At 36.9% G+C, this 21,944-nt stretch overlaps 1 protein-coding gene across 1 annotated transcript in view; it reads left to right on the plus strand.

The window, feature by feature from the left end:
• kiaa0586 (KIAA0586 ortholog) overlaps positions 1–21,944 on the plus strand; it is a 158,936-nt gene that overhangs the window by 95,547 nt on the left and 41,445 nt on the right. Inside the window, exons 19-28 of the mRNA XM_052145731.1 lie at positions 897–983; positions 6,521–6,699; positions 7,051–7,160; positions 11,155–11,339; positions 11,482–11,629; positions 12,455–12,653; positions 14,865–15,136; positions 15,420–15,496; positions 15,594–15,719; positions 16,362–16,551. Of these exons, the coding sequence (XP_052001691.1) occupies positions 897–983; positions 6,521–6,699; positions 7,051–7,160; positions 11,155–11,339; positions 11,482–11,629; positions 12,455–12,653; positions 14,865–15,136; positions 15,420–15,496; positions 15,594–15,719; positions 16,362–16,551 (1,573 nt within the window). The remainder of the gene's footprint in view (positions 1–896; positions 984–6,520; positions 6,700–7,050; positions 7,161–11,154; positions 11,340–11,481; positions 11,630–12,454; positions 12,654–14,864; positions 15,137–15,419; positions 15,497–15,593; positions 15,720–16,361; positions 16,552–21,944) is intronic.

Here is a 21,944-nt window from a genome sequence, read left to right on the forward strand (position 1 = left end):
CTCATGCGATCCCAGATGTGTAAGATTTTATTTGTTCTCCAGAAAATGAACAAAAAGAAGAACATTTTAGAAGTATATCTCAACTCTATAGGTCCATGTTGACCAAAACTGTGAAGCTCCAAGAAGCACACAAAGACAGCATAAAAGTAATCCATACGATTTTTTGCACCCTTGAAGGGCACTTGAAAGGTCGTTCCAAACAAAAGTAAGAAAGTAAATTTTTTTCTCAAAGGGCCCATTCAGGAGACTTTTAGTGAAGGCTACATTTAAACTGTAATGCCATGCTCCCTTCAGAGTGCCCACATCAAGAGCTCTGTCTTTCATAGTGAGTAGGGCATAGGGATGATCACTTTCAAATGGAATTCACCCTATGTCTTCTGAAGCTATCCAAACGTTTTTTGTTTTTTTTGTGTGTGTGTGCTTCAAAATGTTGGTCACCATTCACTTGCATTGTATGGATGTACAGAGCTTCAGAGATATAATTCTAAAAATCTTCATTTGAGTTCTGCAGAAGAAAGAAAGTTATACATATCTGGGATGTAAATGATGAGAGAATTTTCTTGTTTGGGTGAACTATTCTTGTAAGAGCTATGACGGAGGGGACATTTATCAGTTAAGCTGGGAGAAAGATTTCTTGAAAAAGTCACACAGGTTTGGAAGAACATTAGGATGAGTAAATAATGACTGAATTTTCATTTTTGGGTGAACTCGTGAAATTCATGCTATTCTACTGTACATTAATGTCAAATAATATTCTTTGGTTTTGGTCAATTATCCTTATGCATCATTATCGCAGTGCATACACATGCAAGTTGCAAATCTCCACTGCTCTTAATGAATTCGACTAATTTGCGGGCATAGTAAGCTTCCTGACCTCCTGTGTTTTTGCCTCCCAGGCTGCTGAGGATCCACATGCTTATGACGATCAGGATGAAAATGACTTTCCTGGAACCAATTTCTTGGCGGTAGCCGACATAAGCCAGGTACTTTCAATTAAAAGAACATTTCGGTAAGCCTGCAACCCACACACACTCCAACGTAAAGGGTCTTATCTCAGCCTGGTGTCCACCCTACGGGTATCAGCCCCCATCACCCAACCTGATGTTTAAAGGATGTTTCCTACTTTAGATTTGCATTTTGACCAAACTACAAATACCCACTTTCTCCGTCTCCCTCCTACTCAGAAATATTGGCCATCAATGGCTCAGTGCTTCGATAATGAGATTTTCAGAGCCAAAGGGTGAGGGAGTACATTGTTTTCTTTAATTAACAAAGACCGGAGAATGAATGAGAGTTTAAAATATCATTCTGCCAAGAACTGAGGAAAGAAATCCAATTAGAATGGGCACTAAATTGGCCTTTTGGGGGATTGATATTGGATTGGTATGGCACAAATTGCCATCTTTTTGTTCCGTTTGACCGCAACGCTAGATAGCTGTTTAGGAATTCCACTCGGATCACAGCTCACTCAACCATACACATGGAGCCATAAGTCCCTTATATTTACCGCTAACAAGCAGCACAAGACGCTCGCCATATTTGGCATTAGGCCGATTCCACCGCTCGGTCAAGGGCAAGGCGTCAGTGAGCACTGAAATAGCATTGTAGTCATTAGGCGGGAGGTGGAGGCAAAATAGAAGAATGCAAATCAGTGTTGTTCTCACAGCCTTTTGTGAAAGGTGCTGAGTAAAAAGAGGGTTTATAATGAGAATCAAGAATCTTTGGGGGTGGGGAAGGGGAGGGGGGTTTCTCACCATTAACTTGAGCTGTTCCACAGTGCCCCCTTTTGATTTTGAGAGGGAACTGTACCCATAGACGAAGCTAGGTTTGAAGCTAACCGATTTCTGTGATAAAGGAAATTCTGTCATTGAGACGAAGGTGTTAATTGTTTTGAGACAGTTGGTATTTAAAAAAAAAATGTATGCTTATATTTTTAGATGTTTTCCCAAGAGATGCCTGTCACTTGAAATACTTGAAGTGTATCTTATTTCTGACTGCCAAACTATAAGCAAGCATATATGGGTGTTTCTTCAACTTCTGGCACTCTTAGCACTGCAAATTTCTCATGATAACAGTTTTTACACTCCCAATAATATAATGTGTCCAACAGTGAATGAACATGCATACATTTTTTTTCTGAAAGTCGTGATTATTCCCACCACATTGTCATTTCCAGCACATCTCAAATTCTGTACTGTGTTTAATAGAATTCGCTGGTGGAAATGACAGTGATGGAACTGAATTTTTAACATTTTTAAATAAAATAGTCACCTCCTTGGTCTTGCTAAGGCTAATTTCATAGCTAACATTGTATCTGTCCTATTAATTAATATTTTCACACTTTTTGCTTAATTTGGCCAAATTACAGCATGATTGGGTATGATGGCCAATAATTGTTTTTTTGAGTTATTTACTTTTGAATTTTCTTTTAACAACACTTGTCTCATATTTGATCTCAAGCATGATTTTGTTGACTTGGTTAACAAGTATACTAGAAACATTTAACAGGCACAAAATAGTTTGTGTGGCGGAAATAACATTTTTTTTTATTTATTTTTTTATTATAGAACTTTTTAACACAATACATCTTGGAATGGTTTCACTCTTTGTTTAGATTATCGTAGTTTTAAACATGTAATCTTTATTATTTATATAATAATGATTATTAGTTTCATATTGAAAGTCTGGGACAAGTCTAAAACAATAAAATCTTATACATAAAAGGCATTTGAAAAGTACCAAAAATAAACGATGAAGGCCTGATCAAAAGTTTCCAATTCAGTTTTAATGAAACCCTCGTATTAAAAATAAATAAGTTTGTTCGTTTTTATGAAAATCAACCCGTGTGGACATGAAAGTGCTCAAAGATGAATAAACACTCATATTGCATGCCATTTGTACGTTTTGTATCTTGACTTAAGCATCACTATAAATATTGATAATCCTTAAGATTAAGGTTTTGAAAAACCTCTCATTTTTACAAACCTCCAAGTATTAAACTTTGTCAAGTTGATCGGCCCACAACGTTTGTTCTATAGGTATAAATGATACATCAAAGCATGTGGCCTGTTGAAGAAAGATGTGCTATTGCTTTTTCAAGTGATCTGAATTAGAGGTCGACCGATATATCGGTTTTGCCGTTTAATCGGCACTGATAACGATTTCTGGAACTACTGGTTATTGGCAAAAATCCACACAGATAATTTTCCCCTGTTGTGTCCGGTGCTGGAGCGGCTGGGAAGGGTGCGCTGTTGTTATACAGTATGAGAGCGCCCTCTAGAGGTGAAATAAATACTATCACTGATGCCTCGTGGGGGTTGTTTTGACACGTGAGACTGCACGTTGAATGCAGCAGAACACTGCATGGAGCTGAACAATGTAGATTTGAAACACCAACAACTAAAAGGTGTATATATGCAGTGCATGTTGTCATATCATTAGAAAGTAATTAATTTCTTGAGTAGATGCTGCATTAATTAGAGAACAGCAGTATTTGCAGACCAGGCTGAGAGAACACTAACATTAAAGCTAACCTCAAGCGGTTAGAACAATGTGACAAAAAACACGCAAGTCCGACCCAAATGTTTAAATGAAATGTATTACCATCTATTTGCATTAGTTTATATCCAGTCACGTTTATGCTTTAACCAGCTAAGTTGTATATTTAAAGGTAGTGAGAGATTTGAGAAAAATATCTTCATGCATTCAAGAGAAATCTGATTTTAATAAATTTTTGATCCTCACAGTAATACATATTTTTTTCAGATTTGATTTGATTATCATCAAGTGATCAGTGTGAGTGTGTGTGTTTTTGTGTGTGTGTGACGAATTTCTTTGAGAATTTAAATGAGCATAACAATGCAAAATACAAACAAAAACATCACTGAATCTTATAGAAGTGTTAAAAAAAGCATAAGACATTGCAATTCACTAGTTTGCCCTAGTTTCACATTAAAGATCCCTCACCAGAAGTGAAGCGAACAACCACTTGAAGATGTGCAATAGCTCTGCGAATCACAAAACCTGTGTTTAATAAGTAAATATATAGCATGCGCAGCTCCAGTGCGTTAGTGAATGGCGCTGCTCTGTTTACACACACCTATTTTTAGCCTTCACGCGGTGCGCAATATTTGAGTGCTACTCACGGACAACATCTCAGATGTAGATGCTCAATAATTCGGTTCACTTATAATATGCATTTAGAACTTCAGCGAATTAAACAACTGTGAACTTGCCTACAAACATACACAGGACTTCCTGGAGAGTTTAGAATGTCAAAATAAAAGCGTGAGGGTTTAAAAAGTGCACGACTTAAATATATTACTGTTGTATTACAAAATAAAAGTAAATAATACTAATATTAATAACTATTAATTATTGTTATTATTCATATATTCATATGTTATTGTCATCATTCATATTTGTTTACAATTTATAACAATTTTTAAATTGAATGGGTTTCAAAAAATAACTGTGTGAATGAAAAGTAGACTGATTAAATTTGCTCAACTGAATTGAACAAAAAAAAGAGATCTGAATCCTTTAAAGTCAGATGTAAGTTGAAACATTTTTGAAAAAAAAAAAAAAGATAAAAAAAAATTTCTACTGAAAACTTGAAGACTGGAATTACTGTTAATTTTGCTGCTACATTATGCAGTATACTAGCTAATAATAAAGTGTTTCTTTACATATTAAAGAGCACACCCAATTAGTTCCACAAAATAATGTGAAGATATTCTAAACTAATTATGCAAAAAAACAACACTGGTATCGGATTTGGATCGGTATTGGCCGATACTTTTTCCGGAATCAGATGAGAAAAAGTGGTATCAGTGCATCCCTAATTTAAATGGTGTTTTTTAATTTAGTATAAATTTTAAAAATGATCGCCCGATTAATCGGTTATAGGCTTGTCTTCCCAACGTAGTTATCGGCATCGGCAAAATCCTATATTGGTCGACCTCTAATCTGAATGATAATTTATGCTTGGTGGACTATAAAATGGCAAAAAAAAACATGAACTTACATTCAAAGGAATAACTAAGCTGGAAGTAGTATTAGGGAGGCCAGTAGGGATGCTCACCATGTGGTCTCTGTGGGTCCTAATGTCCTAGTATAATGACAGGGACACTATACTGTAAAAAAGCACCGCCTTTCGGATGAGACCTTAAACCGAGGTCCTGACTCTCTCTGGTCATTAAAAATCCAAGGGCACTTCTCATATAGAGTAGAGGTGTACCCCGGTGTCCTGGCCAAATTCTCTCCTGGCCCTTATCTGTTGTGGGCTCCTAATAATCCCCATCCCTGAATTGGCTACATCACTCTACTCTCCTCTCGAACAATAGCTGGTGTGTGGTGAGCGTACTGGCGCACTATGGCTGCCGTCGCATCACCCAGGTGGATGCTGCACACTGGTGGTGATTGAGGAGAGTCCCCTTGTGCTATGTAAAGCACTTCTATATAAATGTAAGTAATTATAATTAATTATATTTAATTATTATTAAGCCTTAGGAACAGAATATCAGAATATTGTAAGTAACAAACTAGCGACCAACCAAAACACCCTAGCAACCACATAGCAACACCCTGGCAACCACTCAGAACACTCTAGCATTATGAAGGTAAGATTACCACTGACATTTTCTGCCGAAAATTAAAAAATCTAATCTAAAGCTCTGTTGGCAACTATTTGTGCTATTTTGGCTCTCTAATTGTATGTGTGGCAATTCAGGTCACAGTTATGAGTCCAGAAATATAAACACTTTTCGTACATCAAGACAAGCAATAAAAATTCAAGTGTTTTGCTCAGCAATTGCCTTCAGCTTTTGTGAATGTTCAATGAGAAATGGCGTGTTTTCCACCCACTTTTGAGTTTTCCCAATGACCAAATAAAGGAATACAGGACTTAAGACCAGACCCTGGTCTGAACAAACTCACTCTCTCTTTGGACTCCAGGCACGTATTGTTGCCAGCTCCTAAAATGTCATTTCACTAAGTCTCCAGTGCCTCAGATTTTTGGCCGGGCCAAGATAGAGCCATAAACTTCAAACAGGCCCAGCAACCCGCCTGGTAGAACGCATTACTCCCTCTTTATCTGGCGCCTGGCCATTGGAAATGAGCTAATCACTCCTTACACAGACCTCCCTAAGTTCAGGCCAAAGGAATCTGAACATTATCCAAACCAGTGACCAAAATGTTGAAAGCTGGCTCACAGATCCAGCAATGGAATTATACATAACAAACGTCCTCCTTCTTTTTAACCTCTCATTCTGTTGAGACTGTAATGATGACTGTGAAATTGCACTCAGACTAACATGTGTTTGCCATTACCGCACAGTACGCGGTGTGCTCTTGTATTTGCCGTCATTTGCGTTGAAAGTTAAGTGTCCGATCCAATGAGGTGTCAAGGATGTTTTTACAGCACCAAATTTTCAATGAATTCCTGTCTTTAGAAAGCAGTACATTGGCAGATATATATCATAAAACTGCTGAGTTTTCTCAAAGCTGTGTTTGGATTCAGGAAACACACATCGGAGTTCCAGACTCTCCTATTGAGCTGAACGGGCTGCCCTCCCCTCCAGCTGCTCTGTATCATGGTCCAGCATTTCCTCCACAGCCTTCCCAGTCCACACCGCTCACAGAGCCCATCCTGAACAACATCCAGCAGAGAGAGACCCTAGAGAATAGGCTGGTGGATTGGTGAGATCCCACTATATTTATAAATATCATCTGGTTCACAGTTGTAATACAGGCCTCTACTCTAAAAACTATGCCACAGGCTTCTTCAGAGGAATGGTCGGTCTATTACTGTTTTAAAGTCTTACAGAAGATATGATATGGCATTCCCTTTACATTTAACTTAAGTAAAATGACATATTTCAGAAATGTATTATTAAGAGGTAATAATGTTGGGCGGGACTTTAATTTATCCATCAGGATTTGATTGGATGGAAACATGTTAGGCTTTGATATTATTAGTTAATATATATTTCCACCATAGAAATAAAGTTATACAAGTTTGAAACATGGAATTTGTCATTCCTCTAATAGGGTGGAGCAACAGCTCATGGCCAGAATGATCACTGGAATGTTCCCTCAGCCTACCCAGGCAGACCCGGCCAGCCAATCAGAGCCAGATGAAAGTGAGACATCAGACATTGGTGAACATTTTTGGTTTTTTTTTCTTCTACCTTTATACACGTTTACTACATAAAATAACATTTTCATTAACATATTATTTTATCAAGCAAATTCATAGAAGATATATTCCCTGGCATGCAAACCTACTTAGTATTGTTAACCTTAAAGGGATAGTTCACCCTAAAATGGAAATGCTCTCATCATATACTCACCATCGTGCCTTTCCAAGATGTGTATGACTATTTCTTCTGCAGAACAAAAATTAAGATTTTTAGAAGAGTATCTCTGCTCTGTAGGTCCATACAATGCAAGTGAATGGTGTCTAGAACAGGTCCAAAAAGCTTGTGTAGGCAGCATAAAAGTAATCCATACGACTCAAGTAGTTAAATCCATGTCTTCAGAAGTGATATGATAGTTGTGGATGACTATCCACTTCCACATTCTTCTTCTTCTGTTTTTGCGATTCGCATTATTTGTGCATATTGCCACCTTCTGGTCAGGAAGGATAATTTGTGGTAAAAAAGGACATGAATATTGATCTTTTTCCTACATACACCTATCATATCACTTCTAAAGATATGGATTTAAACACTGGAGTCATAAGGATGACTTTTTTGCTATGCTTATAAGCTTTTTGGATCTTCAAAGTTCTGGCCACCATTAAATGCATTGTATGGACATACAGAGAACAAAACACCATTATCAAGCCAGTATAAAAAATAAATCACTGTTCAAAACCATATTCTTGCCTTACCTCGAGTCACTACGGTAAACCTACAATAATTATTTTACATTCAGAGCTAACATGTTCAATCTGATGTAACATTTTAGGTTTCCGTCATTCACCCTAGTGTGCTTGCTGTTCTGCGACAGATACTGTTTGCTACTTATTGGCTCAGATTATATATTTTTATTCTTTTATTGTATTAGTCTTTTAGGACTTTTCTTTACTGTCATTTACTCCGTGTAGCTAGTCAGATCTGCTCTGAAATGATACTCAAAGGCCACAATGAGGATACCTCAAGCACAGAAGCACAGCTGACATAAAAACAAAACAATGTTCCTCCGCGAGTCACTTGCAATTTTAGTTTGTCAGGCCACACCCAAACGAATCCATTGTCATTTGAAAACAAAATTGTCATTTTCTTAACGTCCTCGTTTTTCAAAGTATTTAGAAACGCTCCGTTTGCCTATTTGAGAAAAATGCCATTCCAGTATGACTGAGAGGCGTAAACATAGCGAAATCAATACATTTTCAAACAAAAACATATTAGTGTGGATGTGGCCTCAGTTTAGGATTCAACTATTATACATCATCACCAATATACCAACATGTCTAGTCAATGTTAAAAATCAACAAAACAATCAATAACGCCTGACATAAACCAGCAAGAATGATAGAACTGCACCAATTTTCCATCTACAAGATCATAATTTTAATTCATAGTGTCTACAAAAGCAAGCTGCTCATTTGTCAAGCATGTCAGCACGCCGCAATATTGTGTTTCCTCATTAATGCGTGATTGCTCGTCTTCAGCCCCTCTACTCCTCCTCCATTCTGTCCCTCCATTTACGCCACGTCACTTCTGCTCAGCCGCCGTGGAGGGCCTGCCTCATTAATTCTTGCTTTCGTGTAATAGAAAGATCAATGATGTATCAAATATGCAGAGGATGCTACAAGTCTGCCATCAGCAAACTGTCGTCAGCATATTCACAGTTTGACTGGACTCTTCCTCCTGTAGAGGAAATGCGTTTGCATTCAAATGCAGCCTTGCCCTAGACAAAAGGAAACAGGACCCCTGCAAAGAATGTCAGCTGTGTATATTAGCATTTTAATAGTGCTGGTCCAAAATGCCTACATTTGCAAGAATTCAGAATAGGTTGGATGAGAGGCAACGTGGGTCTCAGATTGGTGCTTTGAAAATACTTTGCTGGCAAACACAATTTCAAAAATGCTTTATGGAGGAACATTTTACGGAATTCAACATGTGTGATGTTTCATGCATATGCATATTATTAGTTGAATGCATATTAAGAGTTTTAGCTCTTTAAATAATTATAACTTTATTATCCACAATTGTGTCATTTCTGCAATACCAAATGGAATTGCAAAAATAACTTGATAGGAAAAGTTGAAAGTTTAAAAGAGTTTTTGAATGGTTATACAGACAGAACTACAGTAAAAGAAACAGCTAGCTTGGTAGATTGTCTGATGAACTGTCAGAGAAAGAGAGAGAGAGAAAGAAAAAGAAAAAAAAGAGCAACTTATTAAATATTAAAGACCTATGCTGTTGTTGTATGCTTTGTTAATCCAATATAGGCCACATATGCACTACAAAGTTTCAAGAGTGACAGCCTTATTTAAATGTCCTTACATTTTTATTCCATGTGTGTATGGAATATAGGAGTTACTCAAGTGATAACCATAGCAATACCCCGAGACCGCAGGGCTGATGAGAGAAACTACAGTGAAGGGAGAGACTGGAATATATGAATGTGAAGACAAATACATATATTTGTGTTAAGTGCTGCAGGAGAAGACAGACACATCTCACTTGCGCCGTTAATCTAATCATTAAAGGGGTCTTGAAATGCTTTTTTTCATAATTTTATCTTCCCTGAGGTCCACTGATAATGGTAGTAAAGTTGTTTTGCACCAAAACAATAATAATTTAGTAATATATGATCATTTTTGAACCTGTCTCTGGCCCTCTGTCTGAAATGCTTAGTTTTGGCATAAGCACATATTTTTTGCAAAGCTTTAACCATATTATGACAGGTTCACAAGCAAACCACAGTGATATGAGTTGAAATAAAAACATACAATCCACGCTGGTATGAGGCAAAAACAATTAACATACTGTGCATTGTGCAAAGCACAGTGAATAGACGTAGACATATACCGTATCACATTGCTGGAAACACATCAAAACGGTCAAAAACTTCAATCTAGTGGATGTTTATATACACCAACAATAAAAATAGTGCAGATCAGCAAATTTAATATGCTTTAATAGGTTTTTGCTCAAAACAACAAGAAGCACAGCAGCTGAATGAAACCGAAATGCTTCTCCTTTTCAGAGTTGTAATTTGACACAGCGTCTTTTAAAAGCAGGGCCAGATACAAGACAGTGGTCAAAGATGTCTGTCTAGTGCATGTTTATAATCAAAAGAATTTCAAAATAGTCCAGATGGGTCCCCTTTGGTGTTCAGGAATAGTTACATATTAGCAACAGTAGGCCTTTTTGTCTTGCTCTCTCTTAGTTTATGAACTGAAGCACCAGTGGGCGAGACCAAGGATGCAATAACAAAGTAGGCATTAATGTTTTTTCGCTGAAGGGACAGTCATGAATTAATGGGCCCCCGAATAACGTAGGGAAGTCGCAGCAGTAGAGAACGAGATGTTTTTGTACTTTGGTTTCAAAAAATGCTTTTATTGCTTTGGGGATTAAGTTTAGATTTTGAAATTTACATGAGGTTATTATTGTAGAATGACCTCTCATATGTCAAAATATCAAGGAAAATTGTATTCCTTATGACATGACCCCTTTAACAACTAGTTGTTCAGTTCAGTAACGTACACACTACATGGAATTTCTTGGAGTTATTTGGGTTGTAGAATCCGGTTGTCACTCCCGCATTTTACTGAACTGTGTGTGTACAGAACACGATTAAGCACAAAAAGATGAAGTGACATCTTTGCTGCAGTGTGTACGTGGCCATAATTACTTTTTTAAAACACATCCTCTAAGCTCTCTTCCATTGGCCACACAACCCGATATTCCTGCTCAGAACTCATGCCACTGATTGAGCTAATATTGCTGTATTGGAATGGTAATGATCCTCAAGCAAACAGAACAGAAAGTGAAAGTGTCACAGAGCCACCCTATTCATAGTAAAAACAATAATAGTGGAAATCATCCTACCAATGGCAATCATAATCATGTTAACAGTAGCAAATGATGCTACATGTATACCAGGTGATTGTTCTCTCTGTGTTGTTTTGTGTGACAGTGGAGGCCGCAGGTGGAGGTGGTCTGCAGTTGTTTGTGGACACAGGGGTACCAGTGGACTCTGAGCTCATAAGACAGTGTGTGAATGAGGTACTGGCTGAAACTATTGCTGTGATGCTGGGACAGAGAGAGACACAGAGAGTGCCCACTGCCATTGCCCAAACAAAAGAAAATCACACTCAGGAGGTGCTTGCATGCACACACACGACACATTGTATTTTAAACTCTTATTTGTTCATCATGATGTTAACACATTAAATATTGAGTAATGACATCAAAAGCATTTGTTTTGTGGTAGCGCTGTGTTAACATTGTGCTAACATTTCAGGAGGTAACTACGGTACCGACACCAATTCCGACTCCTGAGCCCAGCGTAAATGAGCCAACGTCTCCTGTCAGAACCCCTGATCTCTCTGAGCATCTTTCTACGGCTCTATCTGCCAAAGAAAACCAACATCAGCAATCTGCTTCACCAGGTAGGACAGAGGATTGATTTTTATGACCATACTGAATCAGTCTACACACTGCCAACAGGGTTGAAAATTAAGTTTTTAACACTGTAATGGGACTGTAATTGAGAAAATGCACTGCCCACAAATAGTGTTGCATTATTTGTATATATATATATATATATATATATATATATATATATATATATATATATATATATATATATATATATATATATGAAAAATAAAAATAAGTCGATTCAAGTCATTTTAATCTGAAACCGTATTCACTGTATAGTAAAGGTACAAAAAATAGGATCTCGAAATACAGAAAACTCTCTTTTGATTTATAAACTTGCAGTGCCGTATATGTGATAAGCCAGTCTATGGTAAGACTGTATCCATCACAAAAAGTTTATTCCTCACATTTTTATTTTGGTGGCTTAATGCAAGGAATATTCCACACATGTCACCACATTGACATCTGGAGAAAAAAGTTGGCATACTTGATAATTTCTGAAAATACATTTTCAACCGTGGTAAAAGTTGTCTACAATCAAGTCACAATAACATTTTCTTTATTACACGGATTGCAAGTCTTCGATTTGAATCGGTCACATTACTTACATCAGGTCAGTCTGTTGTTCTTACAATTCAGATAAACCCAATTTTTCAATTTCTAATACTGTTACCAGCCAATTGGTTAGTAACTCCATTTATTTTACTTGCATTTGGTGCTTGCTGAGTATTCATTTTGGTCCCTGGCTGCTTACATACATAGCAAACATTTAAGGTGTTAGCACAGTTGTTCACACATCCGTCAGGTCTGGAGAGTTTCTGTCTTTGTTTCAGGTCCAGTTAAAATTCCTGTGGACACACCAGCTACTACACCAATCCCATCTCCCACCAGAGTGGTCACACCCTCTCGTCCTCCAGCCAATCAGAGTCCAGACTCAACCAGCCTGCAGAACCACCCCTGGGCAGGAACAGAGCTACCCCTAAAGGAGGAAGGTCCACATAGCGAGAGAGAAGAGCAGCAGTCACCGTTAATGTGCATCTTGTTTATTCTTATGAGCTTTTTTGTTACATGAAGTGTTTATGTAAAGCCAAAATAATGAGTTCTTTACACCCATTTCTGAAATCTTGTTGCCAGTAGTGAAACCGTTCAATTGACTGTTTGCGGTAGCAAAAATGGGTAGTGTTTGTACCTCTAAAAAAAATGGGCCTAGTAATGAATTTTGTGAAGACTGTTGAAGAGGAAATATATATAGGCCCACAGTGCCCCCTGCTGTTAAAAAGAGTAAATACATCTTCATATACCGATAAATAGGGATAGCATAAATACAATGAAAAGGGCTTTGTGATTCTATATTTTTACAAACTGCTCAAAGCAACAGTACTTTTATTCAAAGGGGTCATACTCTACACTTTTTACCGCAGTGTGAAAAAAAATCCACTTGAAGAAAACGTTTTTTTTAGGTGTGTTATTGCCTTCCTGAGCCTATGATTCCAAATATTTTTTTCTCTTTCTCAAAATTTTGTTTTTTCTCCTCAAGTGGCAAAACAAGAGATACAATTTTTTTTTGTATGCTAGCTAACAATTAGCATGCGGTACCAACCTCGGCCACCAGGTGCCACTGTCAGAAAGCATGAAATGGTGACAGATGACAGCTGTGGTGCTTGATATGTCTATTTATAGTTATATAATACTGTAACAAGAATGTTTTTCAAATCTTAAAGCTGCATTATGTAAGATTTTCTGGTTAAAAATGAACAAATTGCCATTATTATTTGAGTTCATAAACAATCAGTGTTCAAAACTATGTCCTTATCTTACTAAGGCCTATAAAACTTATTTGTATTTTGAGCTGTCAGGTTCGATTTGGCGTGAAATCGCTGGCTTATGATGTTCTGGAGAAACTATCTACACTGTTCAGTTCACTTCAATAACACTCAGGACAGCATTGGTGCCGTCTAAATGGATGATTATCTGTTATCCGTTTGGCGAAGTTGTTTACCTGCTATAATACTTGGATATGTTTCCTGGTAGGGTTGTTGAAGCTGATATTGCTTGTCATGCTTTTATGAATCGAACATTACTTGTTTGATAACCGATCGCGATATATCTACGTTGTCCGGTTAAGTTACTGTGACATGTTTGATAAGTATGACTTCTGAAATTGAGAGAGAGAGAGAGAAACTAAAAAAACCTTAAAAAAAAAAAAAAAAGGTTCACCAAGTGAAATTATTTTTTTTCACAGTGCGGTTCAAGGCTTTGGTATTAAAGGAATAGTTCAAACAAAAATGAAAATTCTCATCATTTACTCGCCCTCATGCTATCTCAGATGTGTATGATTTTCTTTTCTTCTGCTGAACACACACAAAGATTTTTTTAGAAGAATATCTCACCTGTGTAGGTCCATACAATGCATGTGAATGGTGACCAAAACTTTGAAGCTCCAAAAAGCATATAAAGGCAGTGTAAAAGTAATCTATAATACTCCAGATGTTTAATCCATGTCTTTTGAAGCAATCCAATAGGTTTTGAGTTATATCAGACCAAATTGTTACTCCTTTTCACTGTACATCTTGCGATTGCATTCTCTAGGCACAATCACGATGTCTTAGGAATTCATTTTATGCTTCCTTTATGTGCTTTTGGGAGATTCAAATTTTTGGACCCCATTCACTTGCATTGTACCAACAGAGCTGATATATTTTTCTAAAAATCTTTGTTTGTTTTCTTCCGAAGAATGAAAGTCACACATCTTGGATGGCATGAGTAAATTATGAGAGAAATTCCATTTTTGGGTAAACTATTTCTTTAAAGTCATAATAACATAATATTTTAGAGGTCATTTAGTTCTGCATGACCATTTCCATTGCACTCTCTGACCCTTTGAATTACAGTAAACAGGCTGTTTTTGCCACTGTACCTTTAAGAGACTGTTCACATAGGACGTGTTCCTACATTCCTCTACATTGTTTCTAATTGTTGATATATATGCAACCATGGTCTATATGGATTCCTTTGACCTTTGTGACATGTTTCACAGTTTTATTTCCTGATGTTTATAACCCATGAACACATCCTGTGTGAACAGACCACAAGACTTCCACTTTTAAATGACCTCTTTTATAATGGCCAACTTTTATGAATGATAAATAAGTAATAATGTGGTAGTGTTTTTCTTCTATTTCAGTGTAGACATACTGTACAAGGAATATGCTTTGACATGCCCTTTTTCTTCTTTCCAAACAGTGTGATGTCAGTTGCCCGAGAGGACGAGGAGGAAGAATCAGCCATACCTCCATTCTCCCCGCTCAACTCCAAACTACAGACACCTCCACCACCACTTCTTCCAGCTCCTGTAAGCCAGGAACCTCCACTCCCTCCTGCTGCTGCTTTCTCTGAATCTACCTCAACTGAGGAGAGCAACTCCAGCTCCAGTGTGACTGTCACAGAGACAGCAGCCAGACACATCTCAGAGGGAGAGCTGCTGCTCACTCACAGCCAGATGGCAGTGGTTAGAGGTACCACATCACAAACACACACTCGTACACATCTAAATATTCACCCAACCACTGACTACTGCCTACAAGGTTGAATATTTTCACCTTGTTGCAATACATTGGGATTGTGTTATGCGCAAAGGATGCATGCAATACTGTTTGTATCAGCCTTCATATCTAGAGTGTTCCATTGATGCCTAAATGTTGTATAGGTTGGCACCTCACTTGGATTTGAAACAGAGCTCATAGACTTGTAACACATTTTTGTGCATATTGTTCTTGAAACATCTTTCTTTTTATCCAGTTCTGGAAGAAGAGGGAGTTATTCTTCCTAATTTGTTGACCAGCCTGAACAGTTCTCTACTTGGAGTCCAGGACATGGTGAATGTTTGACTGCAAAATAATACAATCCAAGTTTATGAAGATGTTGTATAATATCTAGATGAACTTTTCTGATACAAAGCTTTCTGGTTGTCAGGACTACGACCCGCCCAGTGAGGGTCAGGTGATCAGAGCTCCACTCCTCCCTGCCCATCATGACCCTGTCCTGTCTCTGTTGGCCAGGATGGAACATGGCACTGTGAGCCGATCACAGCAGCCAGAGGTATCACATGACTCAAAAAAGGCAGTTATCATGAATGATGTCCGATTTGTGATCAAATCTTTTGAAATGGTTCTTTTTAAAGATTCGGTTAAATTGAAATGCAAAGTGACTGTAAGAAAGAACGTTTGTCTTTGATATGCAATATAAAGCAACATTTGTCACTATCTATCATTTTCAAACTTAATCAAAAGCAGTAGTAATAAAGAGCTATATTAACTAAACATTTGTTTTACTACAAATAAGAACATGTAAAATGCCACATAGGGACACCTATGAATGATGATTCAAACTAATTGATTTTTTTTTAACTTACCTGTACATTGAACGAACCGGCCCACTTAACGGTTTCACAAAAATGAATTAAATTCTTTAAGGTTACGTTCTCACAGGGTTAAATTAAGGTACAATTGCTTGTTGCATACAGTATATGGATGTATGTACGGAAGCAAGTTTACATATTATACAAGTTTGATTGAGTTTTCTGTGTGAATGATGGATATTTATCATTTGAATGTAATGAAATCATGTCAATCATGCCTGCTTGAAATATTGCTATCTCAGTTCTACTCTTATCCAGAAGATGGCGCTAGTGACACGTTCAAACTGGATAAATGAGCATTATTATTCATCTTTCTCTTTCAGAGATGGTGGGAGGAGGAGAGCAGTGGGGAGATCAGTGAAGGTCAGAGACCACCCCTGTCTGCTGCAGAGGAGAGTGTGCTGACGGGACACTCTCTCATAGACCAGCAGAGATACACACAGAACAGAAACAAAGATCTCTCACCCCACGCAACACTTACATCACCTGGACAGGTGCTCACTGAACACACAGGTATAAAAATATCCATACAAGCAAGTGCACATATACACACACACAATCACAGGTAGATGAATTAACTTTGGAAACCCACTGTGTTTGTGTGTGTATATATATATATATATATATATATATATATATATAGGTGGGTAGGTAGGTTTTTGGGGGGGATTTTCTCCCCAATTTGGAATTCCCAATGCACTCTAGGTCCTCATGGTGGCATAGTGACTCACCTCAATCCAGGTGGCGGAGGACGAATCTCAGTTGCCTCAGTCTGAGACTGTCAATCCGCGCATCTTATCACGTGGCATGTTGAGCGTGTTACGCAGAGACCTAGTGCGTGTGGAGACTTCACCCTATTCTCTGCGGCATCCACGCACAACTCACCAAGCTCCCCACTGAGAGCGAGAACCACATTATAGAGACGAGGAGGTTAACCCAACGTGACTCTACCCACCCTAGCAGCCGGGACAATTGGTTGCTTAGGCAGCCTGACTGGAGTCACTCATCACGCCCTGGATTCTAACTTGCGACTCCAGGTGTGGTAGTCGGCGTCTTTACTTGCTGAGCTACCCAGGCCCCAGGTTTTAAACGTCAAAGTCATAACAGCAAAGTTGTTTTGCTCACCTCCTACAAATATTTAAACAGCATCTCACTTTTTTACATTGTTCATCATTAATCTCTGTTTTTTTTTACCTGTTAACTCTCTGGGGCCATTTGGGTGGCCATGTCCTTTTCCTGTACCATTTTGGCAGTATAACTAGCTGTGCGTGTGGGCATGTCTAATGGGGCATGTCTCACACTTCCCGTGTTATATGGATACAGGGAATTGAGCTGTATTTGCTTCAAGAGAGAGCTCCGATCGACACAGGGGAAACCAGCCTGTCTGGATAGTTTATCAGAATTGGGGCTCAGGGAACAGAACGGAAACAGCCCCACTCCCACTCTGAGCATCCTTTTCCACAGCCTCTGAACATCGTCCAAACACAACCGCAAAGACCCTTCTCTCTCTCTCTGCTAATGTTTATCTGATAATTCCCTGCCCGATGTGCATTCCCCTGATGAAATAACTGAGACATTTAAAGTAGAGATTGACCGAGATTTTTTTTTATTATTAATATTACTGAGCGAGATACTGGTGATTTTTTTTTATTTCTTAATGCCTTATAACCGATAAGCAGAACAGATTTTTAATTATTGTTTTATTTCTACTTTTTTAACAATAATAAATAAATAAATCCATTATACTATACAACAATAACAACATGAAATGCATTTAGTAATTTAGTAATAAAAATAAGTAGCAATAGTTAATGTAAGCAATGCTTTTATTTTTTACAATTATATTAATATATAGGTGTTGTTATTATTATTATTATTAACAGCTATAATTAATTTATTATTTATGCCATTATAATTCTGCAAAGTTGTTTTGGGCTATATCTATTAGTGTGCAGCAGTCTGGTTCCAGAAGTAAAAAATCCCATTAATTTCTTCCATATACTAATAGATTTTCAATGCTAACTTATAAACCTTTAGAGACAGACCCATCATGAGCTCCGAGGTTGATCATCGATGGTTTATGCTTCCGTTGAAGCAATACGTCTGCGTTATTTTTTGTTGTCTTTAATAGTGGAATTCCTGTTGAACAACTACATTACCCATTGTCCAGCACAGAAAGCTTCACCAATCAGAGAACCGCGGCCAACAAAGCCCTCAAAATAAGACCGTAAGCAACCACCCACTCCCGTGACGCACTCTGAATGACGCAAGCGAGTTGTTCTCCCTGCACTCTCAAACTACTTACAGTGGTGGCCAAAAGTTTGGAATAATGTACAGATTTTGCTCTTATGGAAAGAAATTGGTACTTTTATTCACCAAAGTGGCATTCAACTGATCACAATGTATAGTCAGGACATTAATAACATGTTCAGAACTTCTTAAACTACTTCAAAGAGTTCTCATAAAATTCTCCACGTGCAGCAATGACAGCTTTGCAGATCTCTTGCTGTCAATTTGTCCAGATACTCATGTGACATTTCACCCCATGCTTCCTGTAGCACTTGCCATAGATGTGGCTGTCTTGTCAGGCACTTCTCACGCACCTTACAGTCTAGCTGATCCCACAAACGCTCAATGGGGTTAAGATCCATAACACTCTTTTCCAATTATTTGTTGTCTCTTTGCCCATTCCAACCATTTTGTTTTTGTTTTTCTGTTTCAAAAGTGGCTTTTTCTTTGCAATTCTTCTCATAAGGCACCCCTGAGTCTTCTCTTTACTCTTGCACATGAAACTGGTGTTGAGCGGGTAGAATTCAATGAAGCTGTCAGCTGAGGACATGTGAGGTGTCTATTTCTCAAACTAGAGACTCTGATGTACTTATCCTCTTGTTTAGTTGTACATCTGGCCTTCCACATCTCTTTCTGTCCTTGTTAGAGCCAGTAATCCTTTGTCTTTGAAGACTGTAGTGTACATCTTTGTATGAAATCTTCAGTTGTTTGGCAATTTCAAGCATTGTATAGCCTTCATTCCTCAAAACAATGATTGACTGACGAATTTCTCAAAAACAAACACAAAGACAATGTTAAGCTTAATTTAACTGTGTTTGATATAATGGCAAGTGTTTTCCTATTACCAAATTAACAATTTAGCATGATTACTCAATGATAAGGTGTTGGAGTGATGGCTGCTGGAAATGGGTTTTGTCTAGATTTGATCACAAATTCCCTTTTTTAAATAGTGATGCTGTTTTTTACATCCTGACTATACTTTATTATCAGTTGAATGCCACTTTGGTGAATTAAAGTACCAATTTCCTTCCAAAACAGCAAAGTATGTACATTAATACAAACTTTTGGCCACCAGTGTATATATTTCTGTATATTTGAATATTCTGAAATAAATGATATTATTTTATAAATATAATCAACAACATAAAATCAATAGTTTTATGTATTTCCTAAGCATTTGCAATGCTTCATGAGATTAGTAGTTTGTGTCTTCATGAATGACACTATGTACACAGACTTGTAACTTTTGTCTTTTTGTTGCATTTTCAAGAACTTTTTTGCCTTAAAACAAAGTCTCTGTAATAATGCAATTCACCTTTGAGCTGGTTAGTTTGGTTCATGCTTTACAACTCCTGTAAAAAATTTAGGTTTTTATGGAAGAAATTAATATAAAAAATACTTCCGGAACCCAGACAGCTGAAAAAGTGCACACTGTTGCGCTCTAGTTTTACGCTTAAAGTGTATGTGCTTCTCATTTGAGAATAAATGTCCAGAACTGATTTTTAATTATTGTTATATTTCTGCTTTTAAAAACAAAATAATGTATCTTTTTACTGTACAACATAATATGCATTATAAATAAAATAATATAATAATAATGAAATTAATAATGAACTATAATTATTTATGTTAACAATAAATAGTTGTTACTAAAAACAGCTGTTTTATTTTTATTATTTACACAATTATAATTATGCAAAGTTGTTTGGGTTATGTCTAATTGTTACTTTTAAAATGATGTGTTTCTCACTTAAAAACAAATATCCGATAATGATATGCAGAACTGATTTTTAATTATTGTTTTATTTCTGCTTTTTGGAATAATAATCAATAAAAGTCATTATACTACAAATATAAAGACATAATATTCTTCATGAATAATATAATTTAATCATAAATAAAATATTAATTAATAATATTTATGTAAAAAATAAATTATAAACAGTTATTAATATCAACAAGAAATTGTTACTAAAAACAAATATTATTGTATTTTTATGCCATTTTAATTATGTTGCTTTAGGCTATGTCTAAGTGTAATGCTGAAACTTCTATACATTTCTCACTTGCAACTAGTAATTTATGCAAAACAATACATATATTAGAGGTCCACCAAATGACAGCACTTTTGGCTCAACTGCATGGTGCTAGCAACATCAAGATCATTGGTTTGTTTCAAAGGGAGCACACCAACTGATAAAATGTGAACATTGAATGCAATGTACTGTAAGTCACTGCGGATAAAAGCATCTGCCAAATGCATAAAAAGTAGAACAGTTTCTAAAGTGTCTCTAAAGTGAAAATCAGTAAAAAATATCAGTCAAACCAATAATCTATCTCTAATTTAAAGATCAGTTTTAGCAGTTAATTAAAGCTGTGTTGGACTTTGGGTCAATATTATTTTTGGATCATGTTTTAAAATATCACAGACTGTCCAAAAAGTATTAGTAAAGTTACAAAGCAGAGTTGATTTGGAAAGGTTAATGGAATATTCTATTACAAGCAAGTATTTAGGTTAAATTGATGCACAATGGAAGTGAGTGGGGCAAATGCTTGGAGAGGTATAGGCAGAAATGTAAAACTTATAATTTTATAAAAGCAATTACATTATTCTGTTAAACTTGTGTATTTGTTTATTGCTGATTGTTTTTATGGTCGTCATGACAAGGAAGTTGTAAAATTGGATAAAACTTTGCACAGAAAATATAATAGTGAGTGATTTTATCACACTTAAATCATGTTAACACTTAAATTGTTTACGTCTTGCGGCTATACTCTTGAAACAGTGAGTGTTTTGCGTTTCCAGATTGGCCCCATTCAATTCCATTGTAAGTGCCTCACTGTAACCATCATTTTCGCTTTCGAAATTAAGTCGAAATTAATTTTTGTGGTAATCAATATAATGTCATAAATGCCATCTATTGAGCTTAACTTGTTTTGAACCCGGAATATTCCTTTAAAGTAGCATGTGTCTTTTATTTGCATTTAAAATACATGACTAGTGTGTTTAAAGTGTTCGGCTCTCCAAAAGTGTGTGGACAGTACATATAAGTTATGAGTCCCAGGCAATGGAACGCTGGTGTAGATTCCAAACCTCTTACTGTGTTGGCCTAAGCCAATATTTACTTTAAGCCAAGACTGCTCTGCTCACAGTATAAAGAAACCTCAGTGTTGCTTAGAGACTAGCACTGCCAATGCAAAAAGAAAAAAACACACTCACCTCAGCAGCACGGACAAGAGTTCATACTTGACGGTGCGAGAATTTAAAGCTGTTTTGCTTTCCTCTCAACTGCAATAGTGTCCCCATAACAGAGACAAATCAAAGTTGTTTGAAACGTCACATTCAATCTCCCGAGACGATTCTTGAATCTGTGTTAACATGTTACAATCTATGGTTGGAAGATTGTGTTTGCTTGAATATGACCAGTGTAGGCATTTTATGTGCGTTTTTAAAGGCTATTCCTGTTGCCCAACTATTAAAGCATGGCGTTATCATCGCCAAGGTCATTAGTTTGATTCCCAGTGAATGCACATGCTAAAGTTCACAATCCATTTCACTTCTTCAATGTGACATATTTTCAATGGAAACAGGATATTAAACGAGAACAAAATGTGGG

Source organism: Xyrauchen texanus, chromosome 16 (genome assembly GCF_025860055.1).
Source record: "Xyrauchen texanus isolate HMW12.3.18 chromosome 16, RBS_HiC_50CHRs, whole genome shotgun sequence".
Lineage (NCBI taxonomy): Eukaryota > Metazoa > Chordata > Actinopteri > Cypriniformes > Catostomidae > Xyrauchen > Xyrauchen texanus.